At 37.4% G+C, this 20203-nt stretch overlaps 1 protein-coding gene across 2 annotated transcripts in view; it reads right to left on the bottom strand.

Annotated features, from left to right (window-relative positions):
* Nucleotides 1-20203, bottom strand: part of KYAT3 (kynurenine aminotransferase 3) — an 80934-nt gene that overhangs the window by 2790 nt on the left and 57941 nt on the right. Inside the window, exons 10-13 of one of the 2 annotated variants that reach the window (XR_007454737.1) lie at nt 16684-16870; nt 12630-12706; nt 12268-12354; nt 6037-6134 (exon numbers count right to left, since the gene is read on the bottom strand). Coding sequence is in view for 1 of the 2 variants with exons in the window: in XM_049616839.1 (XP_049472796.1) it covers nt 6072-6134; nt 12268-12354; nt 12630-12706; nt 16684-16870 (414 nt within the window). In the remaining variant the exon portion in view is untranslated. Of the gene's footprint in view, nt 1-396; nt 6135-12267; nt 12355-12629; nt 12707-16683; nt 16871-20203 lie in introns of those variants that run through there. The other variant, XM_049616839.1, reaches the window with a different exon arrangement.

Genomic DNA, 20203 nt, shown 5'->3' with positions numbered 1-20203 from the left:
AGCATCTCAAAGTCAATGTGTTCACAACTGACCTCCTGACCTTCCCCCAAATCTGTTCCTCCGGAACCTTCTTGACCTCAATCCTTCCAGTTGCTCAGGGAAGAAAGAGGACTCTTTTTTTTTTTTTTTTTTTAACATTCCAAGTAAATATGTAAGCAATTCTTACTTAGAAGTTATACATATAGGAGTTACTTCCCAAAATCACAGCTGGATTGAAAGAGTATCTGGAAAATGTGGCCATGTCTTTTTATAGAAGTCTACCACATTATAAGTCTACTGGAAATCCAAAGGGATCTGCCTTTGTGGAATTTGAAACAAAAGAACAAGCAGCAAAATATTGAGGTAGATCCAGAACTTATAAAGAAAAGCAAGGAAAATTTGAAGTGTTTTATATAGTAACCAACTTTTTTTTTTTTTACTGATGTTATTTCAGTTTCTGAACAACCTACCAGAGGAAGCACCAAGAAAACCTGGTTTATTTCCTGAGACGATAAAAAAATAAGCTCATTCATGCCCTTATAGTGGTTGGCACATTATTTAACATTAAAATGCATGTAGATGTCGTTGAAGTGAAATAAAAACTAATCATAGCATTGTTACAGAAGAACAGAAGTTACAGAAAAAAGAAAAAGCAGAAAGGCAGAATGAAGAAGGAAGACAATATCCAGATCAAAAAGAGCCAATGGGCACAAGCAAGGGGAGCATCTGTAAAATGAGAAGATCCAGGACCACATCTGAGGGCTCTGAAGTACAGATTACTAAACCCTAAAAGCCACTCTCAAAGGAAAAGAAAAAAAATGGGAAAAAGCTGAAATATCCAGTTTACCTTCAGTCAGAAAAGGGAAGAGGAAGGGAAGTAGCTCTGAAGATGCAGAACACCTAAATCCCAGATGGAAAGTAAAGTAAAAGTGGCTCAGAAAGACAACATTGAAAAAGATGCTTCAGAAGTTTCCAAAGAAAACACAGGTATTTACACAGGTTAGGATTAGACAAATAAGGTTTTCTAATTTCACTTATGTCTCACAGTGCTGCAGTACACATTATTTTATCATGTTAAAAATTAAGTATAGATAGAACCCTGATTCTCTGGATTAAACCATTATCCTTACACTATGTTACTTCGCTGACCTCACACTTGCTACTTTGTCCCTCGCTTATTACATCCAGCCATACCAGACTCTTGGTACTCATCAAACATGCTGAGTACACCTTCCTGTCAAAGTGCCTTTGTACTGGCTATTCCTTCTGGCTAGAGTATTCTTTCCCAAGATCTCCACAAGGTTCCCTCCCTCCCCTCCTCTAAGTCTGTCTCCATGTTCCCTCCATGAGACCTACCTGGCTAAGTGTTTAACACCTCAATTTGCTTCATAACACTCTCATTCTCCTCTATCTTGCTCTGCTTCTCTTTTCTTCAAACAATTTCCATATATAAGTTTAACATTCGGTAAGATCACAAGATACAAAATGTACAGAAATCCACTGCATTTCTATACTAATAATAAAACAACAGAAAGAGAAATTAAGAAAGCAACCCCATTTGCAATTGCACCAAAAAGGATAAAAAAATCTAGCAATAAACTTAAACAAGGAGGAAAAAGACCTCTACTCTGAAAACTACAAAACACTGATGAAAAAAACTGAAGATGACACAAACAAACGGAAAGGTATACCATGCTCATGGATTGAAAGAACAAATATCATTAAAATGTCCATACTACCTAAGGCAATCTACAGATTTAATGCAATCCCTATCAAAATACCAACAGCATTTTTCACAGTACTGGAACAAATAATCCTAAAATTTGTATGGAACCACAAGAGACCCTCAAAAGCCAAAACAATCTTGAAATAGGAAAACAAAGCTGGAGGTATTGCAATTTCAGATTTCAAGTTATACTACAGAACTATAGTAATCAAAACAGTATGGTACTGGCACAAAAATAGACACACGCATCAGTGGAACAGGATAGAAAGCCAAGAAACAAACCTATGATTATATGGCCAATTAATCTTCAACAAAAAAGGCAAGAATATGCTATGGGAAAAAGACAGTTTCTTCAACAAATGGTGCTGGGAAAACTGGACAGCTATATGCAAAAGAATGAAACTGGACCACTTACTTATACCATACACAAAAATAAACTCACGATGGATTAAATAACCTAAATGTGAGACTTGAAACCATAAAAAATCCTAGAAGAGAGCACGGAGAGTAATTTCTCTGACAGTGACCATAGCAACATTTTTCTAGATAGGTCTCCTGAGACAAGGGAGATAAAAGCAAAAATAAACTACTGAGATTACATCAAAATAGGTTCTGCACAGCAAAGGAAACGATCAACCTAACTAAAAGAACCTCCTGAATGGGAGATGTTTGCAAATGACATATCTAGTAAGAGTTAGAATCTAAAATATATCAAGAACTTATAAAACTGAACACCCAGGGGTGCCTGGGTCACTCGGTTGGTTAAGCGTCCAACTCTTGGTTTTGGCTCAGGTCATGATCACAGGGTTGTGTGATCAAGCCTGGCATTGGGCTCCACGCTGTGTGTGGAGCCTGCTTAAGATTCTCTCTCTCTTCCTCTGCCTCTGCCCTTCCCCCGCTCATGCACTCGTCTAAAATAAAACTCAATATCCAAAAATCAGATAATCCAGTTAAAAAATGGGCAGAAAACATACAGCCATTTTTCTAAAGAAGACATACAGATAGCCAACAGACATGAAAAGATGCTCAACATCACTCATTATCAGAGAAATGCAAATCAAAACCACATTTGAGATATCACCTCACATCTGTTAGAATGGCTAAAGTAAAACACAAGAAACAAGTGTTGGTGAGGATGTGGAACAAAAGGAAACTGTGCATTGTTGGTGGGAATGCAAACTGGTGCAGCCACTGTGGAAAACAGTATGGAGATTCCTCAAAAAAATTAAAAACAGAACTACCCCACAATCCAGAAATCACACTACTGGGTGTTTACCCAAAGAATACAAAAACACTAATTCAAACAGATATATAATTATTGCAGCATTATTTACAATAGCCAAATTATGAAAGCAGCCCAAGTATCCATCAATTGATGAGTGGATAAAGATGTGGTATATACATACAATGGAGTGTTATTCAGCCATAAAAAAGAATGAAATCTTGCCATTTGCAACATGGATGGAGCTAGAGAATATAATGCTAAGCGAAATAAGTCAAAAACAAATACCATATGATTTCATCATATATGAAATTTAAGAAACAGAACAAATGAACAAAAGGAAAGAAAAAGGGAGACAAACCAATTAAGAGACTCTTAACTATAGAGAACAAACTGATGGTTACCAGAGGGGAGGTCAGTGGGAGGATGGGTGAAATAGGGATTAAAGAGTACACTTATCATCATGAGCACTGAGTAATGTATAAAATTGTTGAATCAGTGTTTTGTATACCTGAAACTAATATAGCTTGTGTGTTAACTATACTGAAATTAAAACAAAAAACTTAATAACATAAAAAAGTTTAACATTCAATATATTTCATTATGTTTATGAATTATTCTCACACCCCTCGCCAGAAGGAAAGCCCTGGAAGGCAGGGATTTTTGTTTATGTGTTCAGTGTAAGTGCCTATAATAGTGTCTGGTACATAGCATGAGTTCAATGAACTCTTATATTTGATTTGGTGGGTTTTTTTCAATGAGTATTTGTTAAAGGAACAAAAAAGGAAGGAAGGGAAGAGGGAGGAAGGAAAGATGGAAGGAAGAAATTTTGCCCTGAAGTGGAAGAGGTAATAGGGTAGTAGATAGCATCAGGGAGTTTTCTTTTTTAAAAAAAAATTTTTTTTAATGTTTATTTATTTATTTTTGAGACAGAGACAGAGCATGAACGGGGGAGGGGCAGAGAGAGAGGGAGACACAGAATCTGAAGCAGGCTCCAGGTTCTGAGCTGTCAGCACAGAGCCTGACACGGGGCTCGAACCCACACACCGTGATTTCATGACCTGAGCCAAAGTCGACGCCCAACTGACTGAGCCACCCAGGCGCCCCAAGGAGTTTTCTAATAGGAGAGAAATTTGGACATGTCTCACTGCTGAGGATGGGAGCCAGTAGAGGCTGAATATACAAGAGAATGGACAGAACCAAGTGAGAATGCGAGAAGAAATGGGATGCAGAGCACAGATGGTAGGATCAGCACTGGACAAGCCCAGGTCTGCAAAGAGCAGATTTAAACCCTAATGAAACTGTATCAAGCCTACAAGAGTGGACAGGCTAAAAATTACACATGGGATTCATATTGCTATGCAGTAGTTGGCTCCTGAGGCCCTAGGTTTCCTTCTGCATGACTGGACCTGGTTTTGCCTTCCTACCAACCCTCCCCAATCTGCCTCACCTCTCCTGGATGAAATGAATTAAGGATGAATGCTGATGCAGATAGGTCATGGACCTTTTGGTAGGATCCCAGTTAGGAGTGCTCGTCTGTTAGTTTCTGCTTTTACATGTTGTTTTGTTTTGTTTTTCACAGAAGTGGGAGATGAGGTTATTAGCTGTGATTTCAGTGCGCTGGTAGTGTTCGGCTTTGAGGTGTGAAGAGAAAGGAGGTTGGATATTTTTATTGTGGAGAATGGGAGACTATTAGGAATTGCTACTGTGGTAAAAGGTAGAAAAAGCTCATTAAGGTATCATGGAGGGATAAAATCTAGTTAAGGTCAATGATGTGCATTCATGGTTGTTGCTGTGTGCATAATTGTTCATTTTGCTACAGCAGTGCTCAGCAACCCAGGTGTAAGCATGGAACTTCAATCCCAAGGTGGAGTTTTAGGGTGGTTTTGTTTTTGTTTTTTGACCGGATAGGTGAGATAGAACAATGGGCAAGTTATTTAAGGCAGCAAAAGTATCTTGGCTGAAGTGACAGATGATGAAATCTAAGCTGGGTGAGGAAGATATAAGGGGACCAACCAATAGGAATAAAAGGCTCCGTGGACTACAGCAATGATTATCAAAATCCAGCGGGTATAAAAATCAGCTTGGAAAGGCCAGATCCTGAAATTATTTTCAGCAGGTCTAGAGTGAAGATGAGAAATCTATTCTCATAGATTGATTGTGATTCTGCTATAAGAGTGCCATAAACCCTTTTTTTCTTTTTGAGAAATAGTGGATTTAAAATTATAGTGAGTTTTAAAAAGTGGTATTTTAAGAGCAGATGAGACACACAGAGAGAATACTATTAGGATAGGTGGTTACAGTGTGAGATGACTAACTTATTATCTCAAAGGTGGCACAGCTTTAAATGATGAAAGGTTCAGGGTGTGCCCAAGAGGGTAAGTGGCTGGAGTGTGGAGTGAAGGTGAACATCACTAAAGGTGAGTAGGTCAAAGTGCTGAAGGCCTAGGCAATCCCTGTGAACCTTGAAGCTACTCCAGATGATGGCAGTATTTGTGACAGAGAAGCAAAATTGGGAGCAAAGTTCAAAGCCACTGGTAAATGAAAGGGAGAGAACTACGTGTGGGTAGATAAAGCAAGGACATGGAGTTGAGGGGGTATAACTGGCTAAGAGTTTTTATACAAGGTGGAGTCATGAAACCGGCTAACATTAGTTGAGTGTTTATTGAGGCTTTACATATATCAATCTATTTTATCCTCACAAACTTCATCTAAAATAAGTGCTGTTGTTTTGGGGTTTTTTTGGCACAGGCTCCATGCCCAACGTGGGGCTCAAACTCATGACCCCAGATCAAGAGTTGCATGCTCTACCAACCGAGCCAGCCAGGCATCCTAAAGTAGGTGCTATATTTTATTCCCCTTTTATGATGAGGAAACTGAAGCAATGAGAGGTTAAACACCAACCAGCTTCTCACAATTCTTAAGCCAAATGCTATACTCCTTCTCATAAAATGGTTATGGAAGGTGTTTCCATACATTTCAACTGAAAAACAAAACAAACAAAACAACCCAGTAGGGTTAACATTTGGAAAATTTTCTTCAAATTTCATTTGTACTGAAATATTTGTTTTTCAATATCCAGCAGATGGCAGCACTAAATAATAATTACATATTCGGTCATCTAGTAGAAACAGTCTGCACGTATCAAGACTTCTGTCTATTCCATCCCTTAATGATTTCTTCAGCAGCATCCAGTGTACTGTCTTTCTGTAAATTAATGAAATAATCATCATTACATATCAAATAAATTCAAGATGAATTAAATATTTAAATATAAAAAATATGCCAAAGTTAATGGATCAGAAGAGTCATGTAGTGATTTGGAAACCAAGTGCTCCTCAATCCCGGACAACTTGAGCCAGGCCTACTTGGGCTCCAGGCTGTCCTTGGCCTCTGCGGCGCCAAACCCCAGAGCATTCATTCTGGGATCATGTCTTCCCAGGAGATGAGTCATTGGAAGCCTTTCCTGTATTAAGCCTTAACTCTGGGAGGAGCACAGACAGAAACTGGGAAATGGCATTTGTAGCATCTTCCCTTGCTTGACTGTGTGGTACACAGATTCCAAGTTCTTTAAACAGCCCACCAGCAAATCAAACAAGCCAATTATTTATAATGTTATATCCCATTACTGCCTGGCTGGAAAAGTGTATGAACCTCCTAAGAATTCAATATTAGAGGAGCTGGAGAAGTGTGACACCAGTCACTATGTCATACTGCTTTGTGATAGTGGCTGCCAGTTCATTGCTACTATCCTGACACTGAAAAATGTACAGAATTAAGTGCCATGGGGCCAAAAAGCATCACCAAACTGTATAAATGCAAATCAGACTGAAAACGGTTTAACCTGATCCCAGCCCAAACCATGTCTACCAGTGTGGACCCTCTCACGATTTATAACCATTTTCGTAGCACAAGCAACTGGCAGTGCCAGAGACCCAGACTCATAAATGACACTGACGCCAGCAGCAAGACTCAAGGATGTGCTGTTGGGATTGATATTTATTATTTTTGCTTCCTTGCTTCTCACCTCACGCCCTTCTGAACATGACATGACACCCCTCACGATGTCCATTTATAAGCATGGGAGATTATAGGACTGATAGTCAATCTCCAGTTGAGGTATTGGAATGTCTTTAGGAAAGGAATTCATATGGGAGAAATCCTCTTCATTTGAGAAATCTGTGTATTTATTGATATCTATTTATCCAACACTAAGATTCCCGAAAAAAATTATTTTTCCTTGCTGCTCAGAAAAGTTTACTGAAAAGACTAGTTAACTAAAAGCACTAAAATCTGCAAAGTCTGTCTTCTGCTATAATGACATTTACAAACATGAAGATGTTTCTTTCTGACACACGGCGAATGGTACTACTACTAGCTGGCATTTGCCGAATTGAAAATAGGCCAGTTAAGCAAATTACAGCCACCATTCATTAAGTTTTGGATAGTACTCTAATGATTTGTTCACTTTAAGATAAAGACAGATTTGATAAAGTAGAAAAAGTATGAAACATCATAGCACTAAATGAAGATTTAAGTGAATATCTGATCTAAGTGAAGAGAATTTTTCAGACTCAAAATGCAAAAGCAGACCTACAAAAGGAAAGCAATCAAATTAATATATAGTTGCAGAAACAAATCAGAGAGTACAGAAGAGCTTCCACAGAGTAAGACTCATCTGCTCCTCCTTTCCCTACTCCTTCCTACTATACCCACCATCTTCCAAGACAACCTTTTATGGCAATTTCTCATTTTAGTTCCAGCGGTTACCTCCAAGATCTGAATTATGCATTTGGTTCTATTTCCTTATTTATCAACTTCAGGCAAAATTCATCATTCTCTGCTCTGGGGAAAAATTCATTCTTCCACACTACTCTGCCCACTCCCATCAATGTTTCATAGTTATAATTACTAATAAAATTCATTTGCCTTTTGAATAGGTAATACCAGAATTTGGTATAAAATTAAATTGAAAATAGTGAAAATCAAGTCTCCTGTTTTTCTCTTCTGCTTTCACTACTTCTTTTATTTCTTCTTCCCTCTCTACAGAATGATTTAGTGCAAAAGCCATTAGGTGGGGCTGAGTGAAGCAGGTGTTCATATATGGAGGCGGCCTGGTGCAGGATGTTGCAGCCAGAGTGGAGTGAGGAGGGTTTCCAATGTGGGTGGCATGAGGTGGTGATGATGGCAGCAGCAGTGTTGACCGGAACAGGGCGTCAGAGTCCAAGCGGGGTAAACCAGCATCTGGATCACAGGGGTGGCTCTGTGCAGGGTGCTGGAACCTGGACAGGATGAGGCAGGCATCTGCCAAGGTAGATGGGCATGGGGTGTCAGAGCCCATGAGGGGTGAAGGAGACCCTGCAGTAGGTGACAGTGGCAGCCTGGTACAAAGCCTCAGGTCAAAGCCTGAGTAGGGTAAAGGGTGCTTGTCAGCAGTGGTGGCTGGAAAGGCAGGTGGCTCATACAGAGGGACTGAGTAAAGAAGTGATTATGTGATGAGAGCCAAGTTTTTTTCAAAGAAGGGAGTTACAAATATGGAAAATCCTCAAGCACAAGTCATTCAAAATGTGCAGGTAAATCCACAGGAAAAAAAAATCCTAGAAGTAGAATTTCTGGGTTAAGAAGTATGTGGATTTACATTTGGATGGAAATATTCAAACTGACTGTTAAGAGATTTTACAAATTATACCCCCACTCTCAATCTATACAATTGTCTCATGGAACTTTTTAGTTGTTTGCTTGTTTCCAATCTAATCAATAAAGTAAAATTTTGTCACAGTTTTAATTTTCATTTCTTGTAATATGAGTAAAGTGGGACATCCCTTCATATATTTGATAGCTGCTGAGAATTTTACCCATAACCATTGGGAAGTGCTGCTTTTCGGCTTATTTTGCCTTAAATTTAACCTGCTTTCTTTCAATTTCCATTTTCTTGGCATGTTTTGCCATCCTTTTATTTTTAGCCTTTCCAAGAGGTTGGGTTAGTTACATTAACTTTCCCTAGAGACTTCTTGGTGGTGCTCCCCTCTCTTCCAATATTGAGTGTTGATGTAAAGGAGGTGTGTCCACAATGATCCTCTTACCTGCCCCCAAGAAGGCGTGGGTCTTTTTGTTTAGATGCCAAAGGATTGTTTCTTTATCTTTTAAGTCCAATGTATCTCAGTGTTAATTGTTCTGGGACAATTTTGCCTGAGACAAGGCATTCCCTTTCAAGTATTAGATTTGTCTGTTTTTGTTTTGTTTTGTTTTGTTTTTAAATAGAAAGCATTCTCGAAATAAAGCCATAAAATGCTTTTCAGGTTTCATTTATTTCCACCTCCCACGGGATTCAACACATTTCATTTGTCTTCCACATCCATAATTTTTCCAATATTTTAAAAATCTTTGATCCTTTCCACTCTTACTTGTTCACTTTCCCCAATCCTTAATAATCTTACAGAAGTATTGAGTGTTCTCTGTGCTGTTTCCTATGCCACTACAATTACCTTTTCTCCTTCAATTTTGTACCTGAGCTCTGACAAACTGCCATTTCATCTTCTTATATTATCTATTTAAAGGTTTTGGATTTGAGCTACTGATTTTTATTTGTTCTACAGCAACATTCTTCTGGTTGAATATTCTCTTTCCGATGCTTGTTTTTCCTTGTACCTTTCCCCTTTTTTCCTTATAGTATTTTCTTATAGATTCATAGTGGACTCCTTTTCATTACTCATTTTTGATTGAATTACCTTTGTGAGCTCCCACTGCTAGCACACCTACGGTTCCTATTGTTCTGGGTAATGAATATGCTACCTACTGACTCTGTGATTTGAAGATGTATCTGCAGCTCAGTGTAAGTGAGGAACCAGAGCCACACTAGAAGACAGGAGAAATTCTCCCTGGCTCACAGTGAAGTTTAATATGACTGATGTGGACTTCAGTGGAGAGGGAGGAGGATACTTTTTTTTCCTCCCAGCTAATTTAAGTCGCTACCTGGAATTTAATATATCTTCCTCTACATTTCCCCAATAAGGCTGTTAGCAAAAATGACAGCAGTGAATGAGAAAATCTATAACCCAACTAGAATCTCCTTTCCGCCCTGCCCCACATAGGTTCTAGATGATACAGCTGTATGTTTCTGTTCTGCCTTTCATGAGTCTGGAGAAGCTCCCTCTGCCAGTGCACTTATTGTCCTATTCTTCTGATGAGCAGGTTGCTTGCTGGCTGTCTATAATTTGAAGATGTAGACACAAGAGACTTTCTAGGTGTCTTCCCTCTACCAAATCACTGGATTTGGCAACTCTTCTTCACTTACTGGGGAATTTGTGAATCTGTTTTCCATTTTCCTAGTTGTTTTGAATAACTTTCAAGCAGAGAATGGGGAAGGGCTGTGTTTACGATTTTAAAACAGGAAGTCTTCTGTTACTCTTTTCTTAGTTCTATTTATAACTTCAAATAATATGCCTCTATTTCTAGATCCACTGTAAGATGAGAATATTAATGGCCTTACCCTTCTTCTACATTTCAGTCAATTAAATGTTGACATTAGGTTGTTAACATTTTTATTCTCTTCTGAGTAAGGGGCTCCTGTGTGGCTCAGTTGGTTAAGCACCTGACTTTGGCTCAGGTCATATCTCGTGGTTCATGAGTTCTAGCCCTATGTGGGTGGGGCTCCTCTGCTGTCAGCATAGCGCCCACTTTGGATCTTCTGTCCCTTTCTCTCTGCCCCTCACCTGCCTGTGCTTTCTGGGGCGCCTGGGTGGCGCAGTCGGTTGGGCATCCGACTTCAGCCAGGTCACGATCTCACGGTCCGTGAGTTCGAGCCCCGCGTCAGGCTCTGGGCTGATGGCTCAGAGCCTGGAGCTTGTTTCCGATTCTGTGTCTCCCTCTCTCTCTGCCCCTCCCCCATTCATGCTCTGTCTCTCTCTGTCCCAAAAATAAATAAACGTTGAAAAAAAAAAATTTATTCTCTTCTGAGTAAGTCTTCCATAGTTTGTCTAGAGATTGTCTCTAAAATTGAAAACAATGATTACATCATTCTGACTAGATTTATAGACGAATGTGTTTGTAAAAAGAGTTTCTTGAATGTATTAAGCCTGTCTTCAGTGGCAATAACACCTTAAAAATAGCAATAATACATATATTCAGGTATTTTTTTAGTACAGGTCTGATGGTAAGGAATTCAATCGGCTTTTACTGGTTAGGAATGTACACTTCATTTTTAGTTTTAAAGGCTATTTTCCTGGATAAAAGAGTTCTGGGCTAATACATTTTTTATTTCAGCAGTTTCAGGATTTCATTTCATTGTATTCTGGTCTCCATTGTTTCTGATGAGAAGTTGTTAAATTCATACGCATGTGAGGTATAGTTTTTCTTTGGCTTTTTTCAAGATCTTACCTTACCCTTGGTTTTTAGCAGTTTAAGTGTCTAGGTGTGGTTTTCTTTATATCCTCCTTGTGATTCACTGAGCTTTTAGATCTCTAAGTTGCTTTTCACCAAATACAAGGAAATTACTTCTAAAAATATTCTTTCCGCCACATTCTTTTTGGTACTCCAATTACATGTATATTATCACTTGATACTGTCTCATAGACCTAAGGCTCCACTGATTCTCAAAAATAATTGCTCCTTCTGTTTTTCAGACTGGATGGTTTCTGTGAATCTGTAATTCAAGTGTGTTATTTTTTTCCTGACATCCTCAATCCTCTCTGTGTTAACCCCATATATTTTTCATATCAGAAATTACAATTTAAAGTTGTTAAATTTCCACTTGATTTTTTATAGTCTTAATTTGTTCACTCATTATGACCATATTTTCTTTATTTTTAATTAAATTATTAATTAGCTAACTAATTAATTAATTATTTTTTAGAGAGAGCACACGCATTCACAGGGGAGGATATCATGACCTGAGCTGAAATCAAGAGTCAGATACTTAACCGACTGACACCCAGGTGCCCTCTTTTAATTTCTTGAGCATACTTATAACATCTGCTTTAAAATCCTTGTCTGCTAATTCCTATATCTGGGTCACCTTGCAATCTGTTTCTACTGACTGCTTTTTTTTTTAAATATTTTTTATTAAGAGTCACATTTCCTTATGGCTTCACATGTCTAGTAATTTTTTATTGCATGCTGGACATTGCATTGTCACACAGTAAGGAGTCTGATCATGTAAGACAGTAAACTCAATGCTCAAGTGTTGAGTTTTGTCCTTGTAGGCAGTTAATTTCATGGCAGCAAGCCAAAATTAAAAAACTACATATGAACACATCATTCCTAGCAATAGAAAAAAAAGGTGCTTTATAAATCAGAAGGAAGAACATCATAAATGTGTTTTTTAATAAAACAGGGAACTTACTTTAATGAAGCAAAATCGCACAAACTTCTCAAACTGTAATTTGGTCTCTGTGTTACAGAATGCGGAAACTGGAATGGCTGACAGTTTCTGAAAAGTAAACAGAAAAATAAAATAGGAAAACTACTTCTATGTCAAATATGAATTTTAGGCTGATAAACATTAACATTAAAAACAAATAGATACTTCTAAATATTCACAACAACTTCCAAAAAGAAAAATGTTTTAAAAATCCTCTACACAACCATAAGTGGAATATGATATAACAAAACTATAGTTAACATTGTTCAAAACATGTCAGCAAGTTTCCTTCATAAATTAACCATAAAATACATCACAATATCTCAAAGGCAAATAAACATTACCTTATTTTTAGTCATCCATTTCACAAATTTATAGTCATAAGGTTCATTGCTGTCCTTCATATCAGAGAGGTCTGCATCTAAAACAACAATGAAGATTAGACGGCCTATGTATTATATCTGAGGCCAACATGTATTTCATCTATATCTATCAAGATTCAAAATGTTCTCAGAAGATTTTCAGAGAACTTACTGGACTCTCATACTGCATGGTGGGGTGGGAAGTGAGGAATTCACAGATAAGTTTTAGTGATACTCTAAGGTAGAACTTTATGGATATATATGGATAATCATGCTTGTGCATATTGATCTTAGAACTGGGGAGGGATAGGAAGAGGGGAGAAAAGAGGAGTGCTGTCTTTCCATACAGAAATAATGCAAACTTCTATGATCATTATTAAAGAAATAACATCTAAACTTATAGAGTATTCATCAGTAATAATTATATCTCCAAATAGTCATTCATTATTAGATTGTAAGCTCCACAAGGATAAAGTGTCTGTATTGCAACCTATCATTATTTCCAACTCCTAGCTCAGTGTCTAGCATATAAGTAATGAAAAGTGCATCTGTTGAGTGCATACTTTAATGCTATTCATCATTTATAAAGGGAGAATATCTGTGTAGATCTTCCAAGATAGACTGTTTACTTCTTTCTTCTATATTATGCTTTTTAAACATTAAAAACATTTTTTTAGAAAAACTTCAAATATGTGTTCCATTCTTACCTCTTGCTCCAATCTTGCTTTAAGGTCTGGGCAAGATATTTTCTGGTATTCAGTATCAGCAATATTGTCTGTTTTATTAATCTGTACTCTTAGATCTTTTTGAATGCCCCAAAGCAAATAACATTGACAGTTACTGTAATCAATAATATTTTATAATTTATTGCTCAAAGCAAATTGAGGCAGTTACTTATATTTTATTCATTAAATACTAGGTCTCTTCAAATTAACAGTGTAAAAACCTTGACATTGAAAAAAGCTTCATCTTTATTTTTTTAAGTCTTAATATGTTTTTACTTAATGATTTTATTTCCATTTTCTTCTGTGCTTTAAGAATGTAAAATTTCCATATAATGCTAACAATATATTACCATTTATTGAGCACTTACTATTTGTTAAGCATGAAAAAAGAGTCATTTATTTGAGAGGTAGCTATCTTCACTTTACAGATGAGGAAGTTAAATTACTATTTCAAGTTATATGTACGTGTGTGTGTGTGTGTGTGTGTGTGTGTTTACTTCAGGTTTGGCTCTAACAATAACAACTTAAAGTTAGACTTTAATTATAAGTTTTGTCAAAATTCCATGTAACAAGTATTCAAAGGTAACCCAGAGAAAGAAGTGATTACCTACAGCAGAAGAAAGAAGAAAAGCAGGATATTAACTAACTGTAACCGACACCGGTTGTAGTACTCATTTATTCTTGTGAAGCTTAGAAAAGTTGAATTTATTGCCATGGTGCTCAAAAGGAAAGAAGGGAACAAATACAATTCTAAAGATTTTATAGTTAGAAGAATGTTGGAATCTACTGCTTTTGAAAACTCAAGTCAGAGATGCTCAAAATAACTAAACAAAATATTTCTTTAGATAGCAGTTTGAACCATAGTATAATAACATTAACATATTTAAGTAATCTACTAAAATCAAAATTGGTTATTGGTATTGCAACCCACTTCTCCACAGCTGTGGACCTTATTATCTCACTAGAACAACTGCAATCATCTCCCTATTTGTCATCTTGTCTTCTTATCAAATGGTCCCCTCTTTAGTTCTAGGGTGAAGCTCACTGACCTGGAAAGTTGCTTAATACAGCAGAAAAAAGATAAATTCATTGGTTAGGAAATGGATCTCTGGGTTAAGAACCCAGCTCTGCTACTAAGTAGTTAATTAGATTCAGTAAATTTCTTAATTCCCTCTCTCTCTCTCTTCTCTCTCATCTTTCTCATCTATTAATGGAGATATAATAGTACCAATCTCATTGGACTTTTGTGAGATTGGAATATTTGTAAAGCTCTTAACATAATACCTACTATATCATAAATACTCAAATCATATTAACCAGTTAGCCATTGTTATGAGTTGTAAAGGTTGTTAATTACTATGTGCATCAATCTTATGGTCTATTTTTATTTTCAAGCTACCATCAAATGAAAATGTTGGATTTTGCTTTTGTCTTTAGCAAATGGTGGGACCAAAATCTAATACCTGGAAGAATGTCCACATTTAAATTAATCTGAGTAGATAAAAGGGTACAAGAGAATGAACTTGTCCTCATATGTAGGAAGGTCTTATAGACATTAATATTTTTCCCCCACAGGTGAAAAAGGACTATAAGGAAGTGACATCTTTTTCTCCCCACATCATCATAAATGGTTTTCTAACCAAAATCCTTTCTGTTCCATTACAACCACACTAGCTCAAGATCTGAGACCTAAACTGGTATTGCAAGCAAGGTGGATTGACTGAAGATAATATGGGAAACTATTTAAGAGCTTAGGGCAACGTTCCACACAAAGGTTGCATTACTGTCTTTTTGATGTTTCATGTTACAATGCAATAAATTCCTTTCAGAATTTACCATCTCGAACAATTTGGTTCCAGGGGAGAATTATCCTTATATAAAAATTTAAGTGTCCTTTTATCCAAGAAACTGGCAACTAATTTCATTTTCTATTTGCTCATGCAGCCACAAAGTTCAGTCCCAAGTTAATGTTAATTACAACACTATATTGAACCTAGGCAACTAAAACATTTGCTTCCTCCTCGTCTTGTGTGACACTGATTCTCCGTTACATAAATTTCTACTTATATATTATACATGGAAAACTTTTTAATATGAGTTAGCTTAAATGCTCTTTAGAAGTAGATCAAGTACTTAATCAATTACTTTAAAAATAATTCATGTTGAAAATCTTATGGAGTTCCAACTCAATAGCAAAACTGTACGTGATGAAAACTGTGCCATTTCTTTTTATCATTTCACAAAATGAGCTGTACATTTGGACATAACACAGGAAAAGTGATTTCCAAACCTCAGAGTATAAGACATCTTAAGGGGTTTTAAATAAGAACAGAGCTTGGGAGCCAAACATATCCAGCTCTCAGGCAAAAGGACAGCAAAAACCTCTGGGCACCATGGTCTCTCCTTCTCTCACAACAAATGAAGAAATAATAATCACTGTTTCATTATAAAATCAAGTTTCCAGCCTTATAAAATTTGGTATCTATAAAAGGCTTTTCAAGTTCAGTAGAATATCACTTCATTGTAATATAACCTTGAAACAAACAATTTGGCTATAATTTCTGTCAGAATAAATTAAACTTTTAAATGTACCATCATTAACATCATAATTTTTTTTTAAGAAAATAAGTTATATACAAAATGTTACCATGCTTCTAATTTCAGATTTGTATGGCATGTCAGAACTACATACAACAGCTTCAGGTAATATAAAAACCATTGCTTTTTGGAGTCAAAACTACGTGGAATGTAGCTATGTGACTTCAGCAAGTTACTTAAAGCTTTCTAAGTGTTCACATCTTTAAAAATGGAGCTAACAACACTTTCTTCAAAAGGGTGTGTGGAAGTGCTAGGCATGTAGTAGCCTCTCAATAAATATTATTTTTCTTCTTTACTTCATTTCAGTAAATTCTAAAATAGCATTTTAATATTCCCCAATAGCATCAACCTTTTAGAAACCACCTTTTTCTTCAGTAAAAAGGAAACGAAAATTTTACTCAAAGGAACACAGGGTATGTATATTATTTCACGTACCTGTATTTCAAACTACACACTAGAACAAGATGATAGCAAATTTGATGTTTAATGGAATACCTGTAACCATGTTAATAACAGTTGCATTTAAGGTCAGGGACCTAAAGTCAAAATGATTATATAAAACAAAACAAAACAAAAACACGGACATAACGAAAAGCCATTTTTCCATAGACAAAATGCTGATATGGCTTTGACAGCAATCTTTACTCCCTAATTCTGATGTAATTTCACACATAAGTTTCCATATATTTGAAATAATAAAAACCCTTACAAACCTAGCAAAGACACATCAGCAATGATGAAGTATCCCCCATCAGGAACTATGGGTTTTAGGCCAAGACTTTCAAGTAAATGTATCATCCGATCTCTTTTTACTTCTAACTCTTTTGGCAAAGAATTAAAGTAACACTCTGGGTCATCCATGCGCTTGATGTCAATCCAAAAAGCTTGAGCCAAGGCTTCCTGCATGTTAAGATTGAAACATGTGGAAAGGAAATACAGTAATGTTATTTACTGCTGAGTTTACTGGTGTAATTGAGACTGCCCTAAGTGACATTATTGGGGGGAAAAAAAGTCATTCAGGGAATTACAGTTAAATTCCTGTGAACCTATGTCAGACTGCATTAATGGAGGAATCGGTTACATGCAAATGATCAAATCTAACGTGAAGAACTGAGAATTAGGCATGACGATCCAAATTAAAAAGAGGTACTGTATAAAGATGGCTTACTTGGAAATGAAAAGACATTAAGTTATTTTCCACTGAGGTCAACTATAGAATGACTTGCTAGATCTAAGTGTGAAAGATGATGGACTAGACAGCCTTTTTCCATTACCTTGGAGGATGCAGTGGAAATGAAAGCTGACCCACTATCACTCCCCATAGGTATGCAATCATTCTCATCTAAATTGTAATCCCTGTTCTAATCATCCATATCCCAGAAGTGTCTAAGTGTCACAGGGATTAGAAAAGAATTTCTGGGGCATGTGGAGTCACTTCTGTACCATTCCTCAGCAAACTCAGAAGTGACAGGAGAGAAATTGGTCCAAGAGGAAAAAAACAATGTTGTTAAAGATGACCAGGTAGGTGTCTGAGAAGGCAACAAGTCAGGAAAAGGTAAACAAATCTGAATCTGGACACACATAAAGAACAAGGATCTGTACAAGCAGGAGGACAGAAGCTTGGTAGGTGAGTATGAACTGAAACCCCTTAGAAATACCAGTTCTCAGGGCTGCCTGGGTGGCTCAGTCGGTTAAGAGCCCAACTTGATTTCGTCTCAGGTCATGATCTCACAGTTTGCAAGACTGAGCCCCCTACATGGAGCCTGCTTTGGATTCTCTCTTTCCCCCTCTCTTCCCTTCCCTACTTGCTCACATGTTCTCTCTCTCTCTCAAAATAAATAAACTTTAAAAAAGAACAAAGAAAAGAAATATCAGTTCTCAGAGCAAACAAGGACATCTAAGCAAATAATCAAGACTCTGGGAATAATTAAGAGATAGAGGGGCAGAGCAAAGTCGCTAAATTAAAAAAAAAATTAATCAGAACTGAGAGGTATTAAGAATTAAAGGATGGCGTGCCTGGGTGGCTCAGTCAGTTAAGCGTTCACCTCTTGAGTTCAGCTGAGGTTATGATCTCCTGGTTCATGGGATGGAGCCCCAAATTGATCTCTGCACTGCCAGTGAGAAGCCTGCTTGGGATTCTCTCTCTCCCTGTCTCTGCCACTCTTCCCCTCATGCATGCACTCACTCTCTCTCTCAAAATAAATAAACATTAAAATTTTTTTTTTCAAAGAATTAAAGGATAAATTCATTCACTCAGTAATCATATACTGAATACCAATGTTAAATATTGGCATTGTGATAAAACACTGGGGATATAATGATAAACAAGATAAATATGGTCCTTGCCTTTATGGAGACTCTAGTTAGTATCTATTGGAGGGGGCATGTAGAAGGGATGAGGAAACCCATACATGAAAAAGGCAGGCTATAATTTGTTCTGTTGGAAGAACGGAATCTGGTGTGACTGCAGAGTACCAAGAGAGACAGCATGGCAGGAGATGACATGGAGAGACAGAGAAGACTGCATGCCAAAAGAATCCACCAGGAAAAAAGAATTGATAATTCACAGTACTAAAAAAATCTTGGATAAATGAGGATCAGCTGCTTCAGCCTAGGAATCTGTGGTCCCCTGGAAGCATGGGCCAGTTTCCAAACATGGCTATCTGACTACACGGAAAAAAACCAGGCACTTAGCTTACAGGGAGGGTCAGATGGTTCAGAAAAAGAAGTTCCAGATCCTTAGCTGAATCTTGCTTTTTCCTCAGCAACTTATTCACTCCGTATAGTAGGAGATATTGCCCTAGAAAATTCAAAGCTCAAGAGACATAAACATTGATCCTAACTATAGTATTATACTGGACTCTTTCTGTCTCTTACCCCACCATGTGACCCAATGGCAAATACAGTCAGCTCTACCTTCAAAATATATTCAGCACCCAATCACCTTCCACCACTTCACCATCCCTATATTGGTTCAGTCAACTACTGTCTCTCTCTTGGTTCACTTCAACAGTCCTCTGATTCAATAAAGCAGCCAGAGTCCCTTTGATGACACAAGTTAGATGATGTAATCCTTGTGCTCAAACTCTCCAGTGGCTTCCTATCTCACTCAGCCTTGACAGTGATAAACATGGCCTTACTTGATCTGGCTCCTTTTGTTCCTCCTACTCTTGTCCTTTGATCATCTCAACCCAGTCTCATGTTTTTCACTGATATAAATATGACAGCCAGAATACCTACCCCAGGGCCTTTGCACTTGTTCTCACAGTCTGGAAGGTTCTTCTCTAGGTAACTATTTGGCTACTTAACCTTCAGTTTGTAGCTCAAATGACCCCTTCTCAGTGAGACTTTCAAAGGTTACTCCATTTAACACTGTATATTTTCCCCTTAGCACTTTATATCCTTCCTCTTACTTGCTTTAATTTTCTGTTGTATCTATCAACATCTGACATATTATTAAAATATTTACTTCTTGGGGCACCTGGGTGGCTCAGTTGGTTAAGTGTCCGACTTTGGCCCAGGCCATGATCTCGCAGTCCCTGAGTCTGAGCCTCGCATCGGGCTCTGTGCTGACAGCTCAGAGCCTGGAGCCTACTTGAGATTCTGCAACTTCCTCTCTCTCTGCCCCTACCGTGCTCCCACCTCTGTCTGTCTGTCTGTCTCTCTCTCAAAAGTAAATAAACATTAAAAAAAATTTTTTTAATAAAATTTTTTCTTCTTTATCATCTGCATACTCCGAGTAGGCAACATGCAGAAGAAAGAAACTAGACCAATTTCTTACACCATTCACAAAAATAAACTCAAAATGGATGAAGAACCTGAATGTGAGACAGGAAACCATCAAAACCCTAGAGGAGAAAGCAGGAAAAACCCCCTCTGACCTCAGCTGCTGCAATTTCTTACTTGACACATCTCCAAGGGCAAGGGAATTAAAAGCAAAAATGAACTATTGGCACCTCATCAAGATAAAAAGCTTCTGCACTGCAAAGGAAACAATCAGCAAAACTAAAAGGCAACCGATGGAATGGGAAAAGATATTTGCAAGTGACGTATCAGATAAAGGGCTAGTATCCAAAACCTATAAAGAATTCACCAAACTCCACACCCAAAAAACAAATAATCCAGTGAAGAAATGGGCAGAAGACAGGACAGACATTTTTCTAAAGAAGACATCCAGATGGCCAACAGGCACATGAAAAGATGCTCAACATCACTCATCATCAGGGAAATACA

The sequence above is a fragment of the Panthera uncia genome, assembly GCF_023721935.1.
Source record: "Panthera uncia isolate 11264 chromosome C1 unlocalized genomic scaffold, Puncia_PCG_1.0 HiC_scaffold_4, whole genome shotgun sequence".
NCBI classification, from domain to species: Eukaryota; Metazoa; Chordata; class Mammalia; order Carnivora; family Felidae; genus Panthera; species Panthera uncia.
This window is presented reverse-complemented; position numbering and strand designations above follow the sequence as displayed.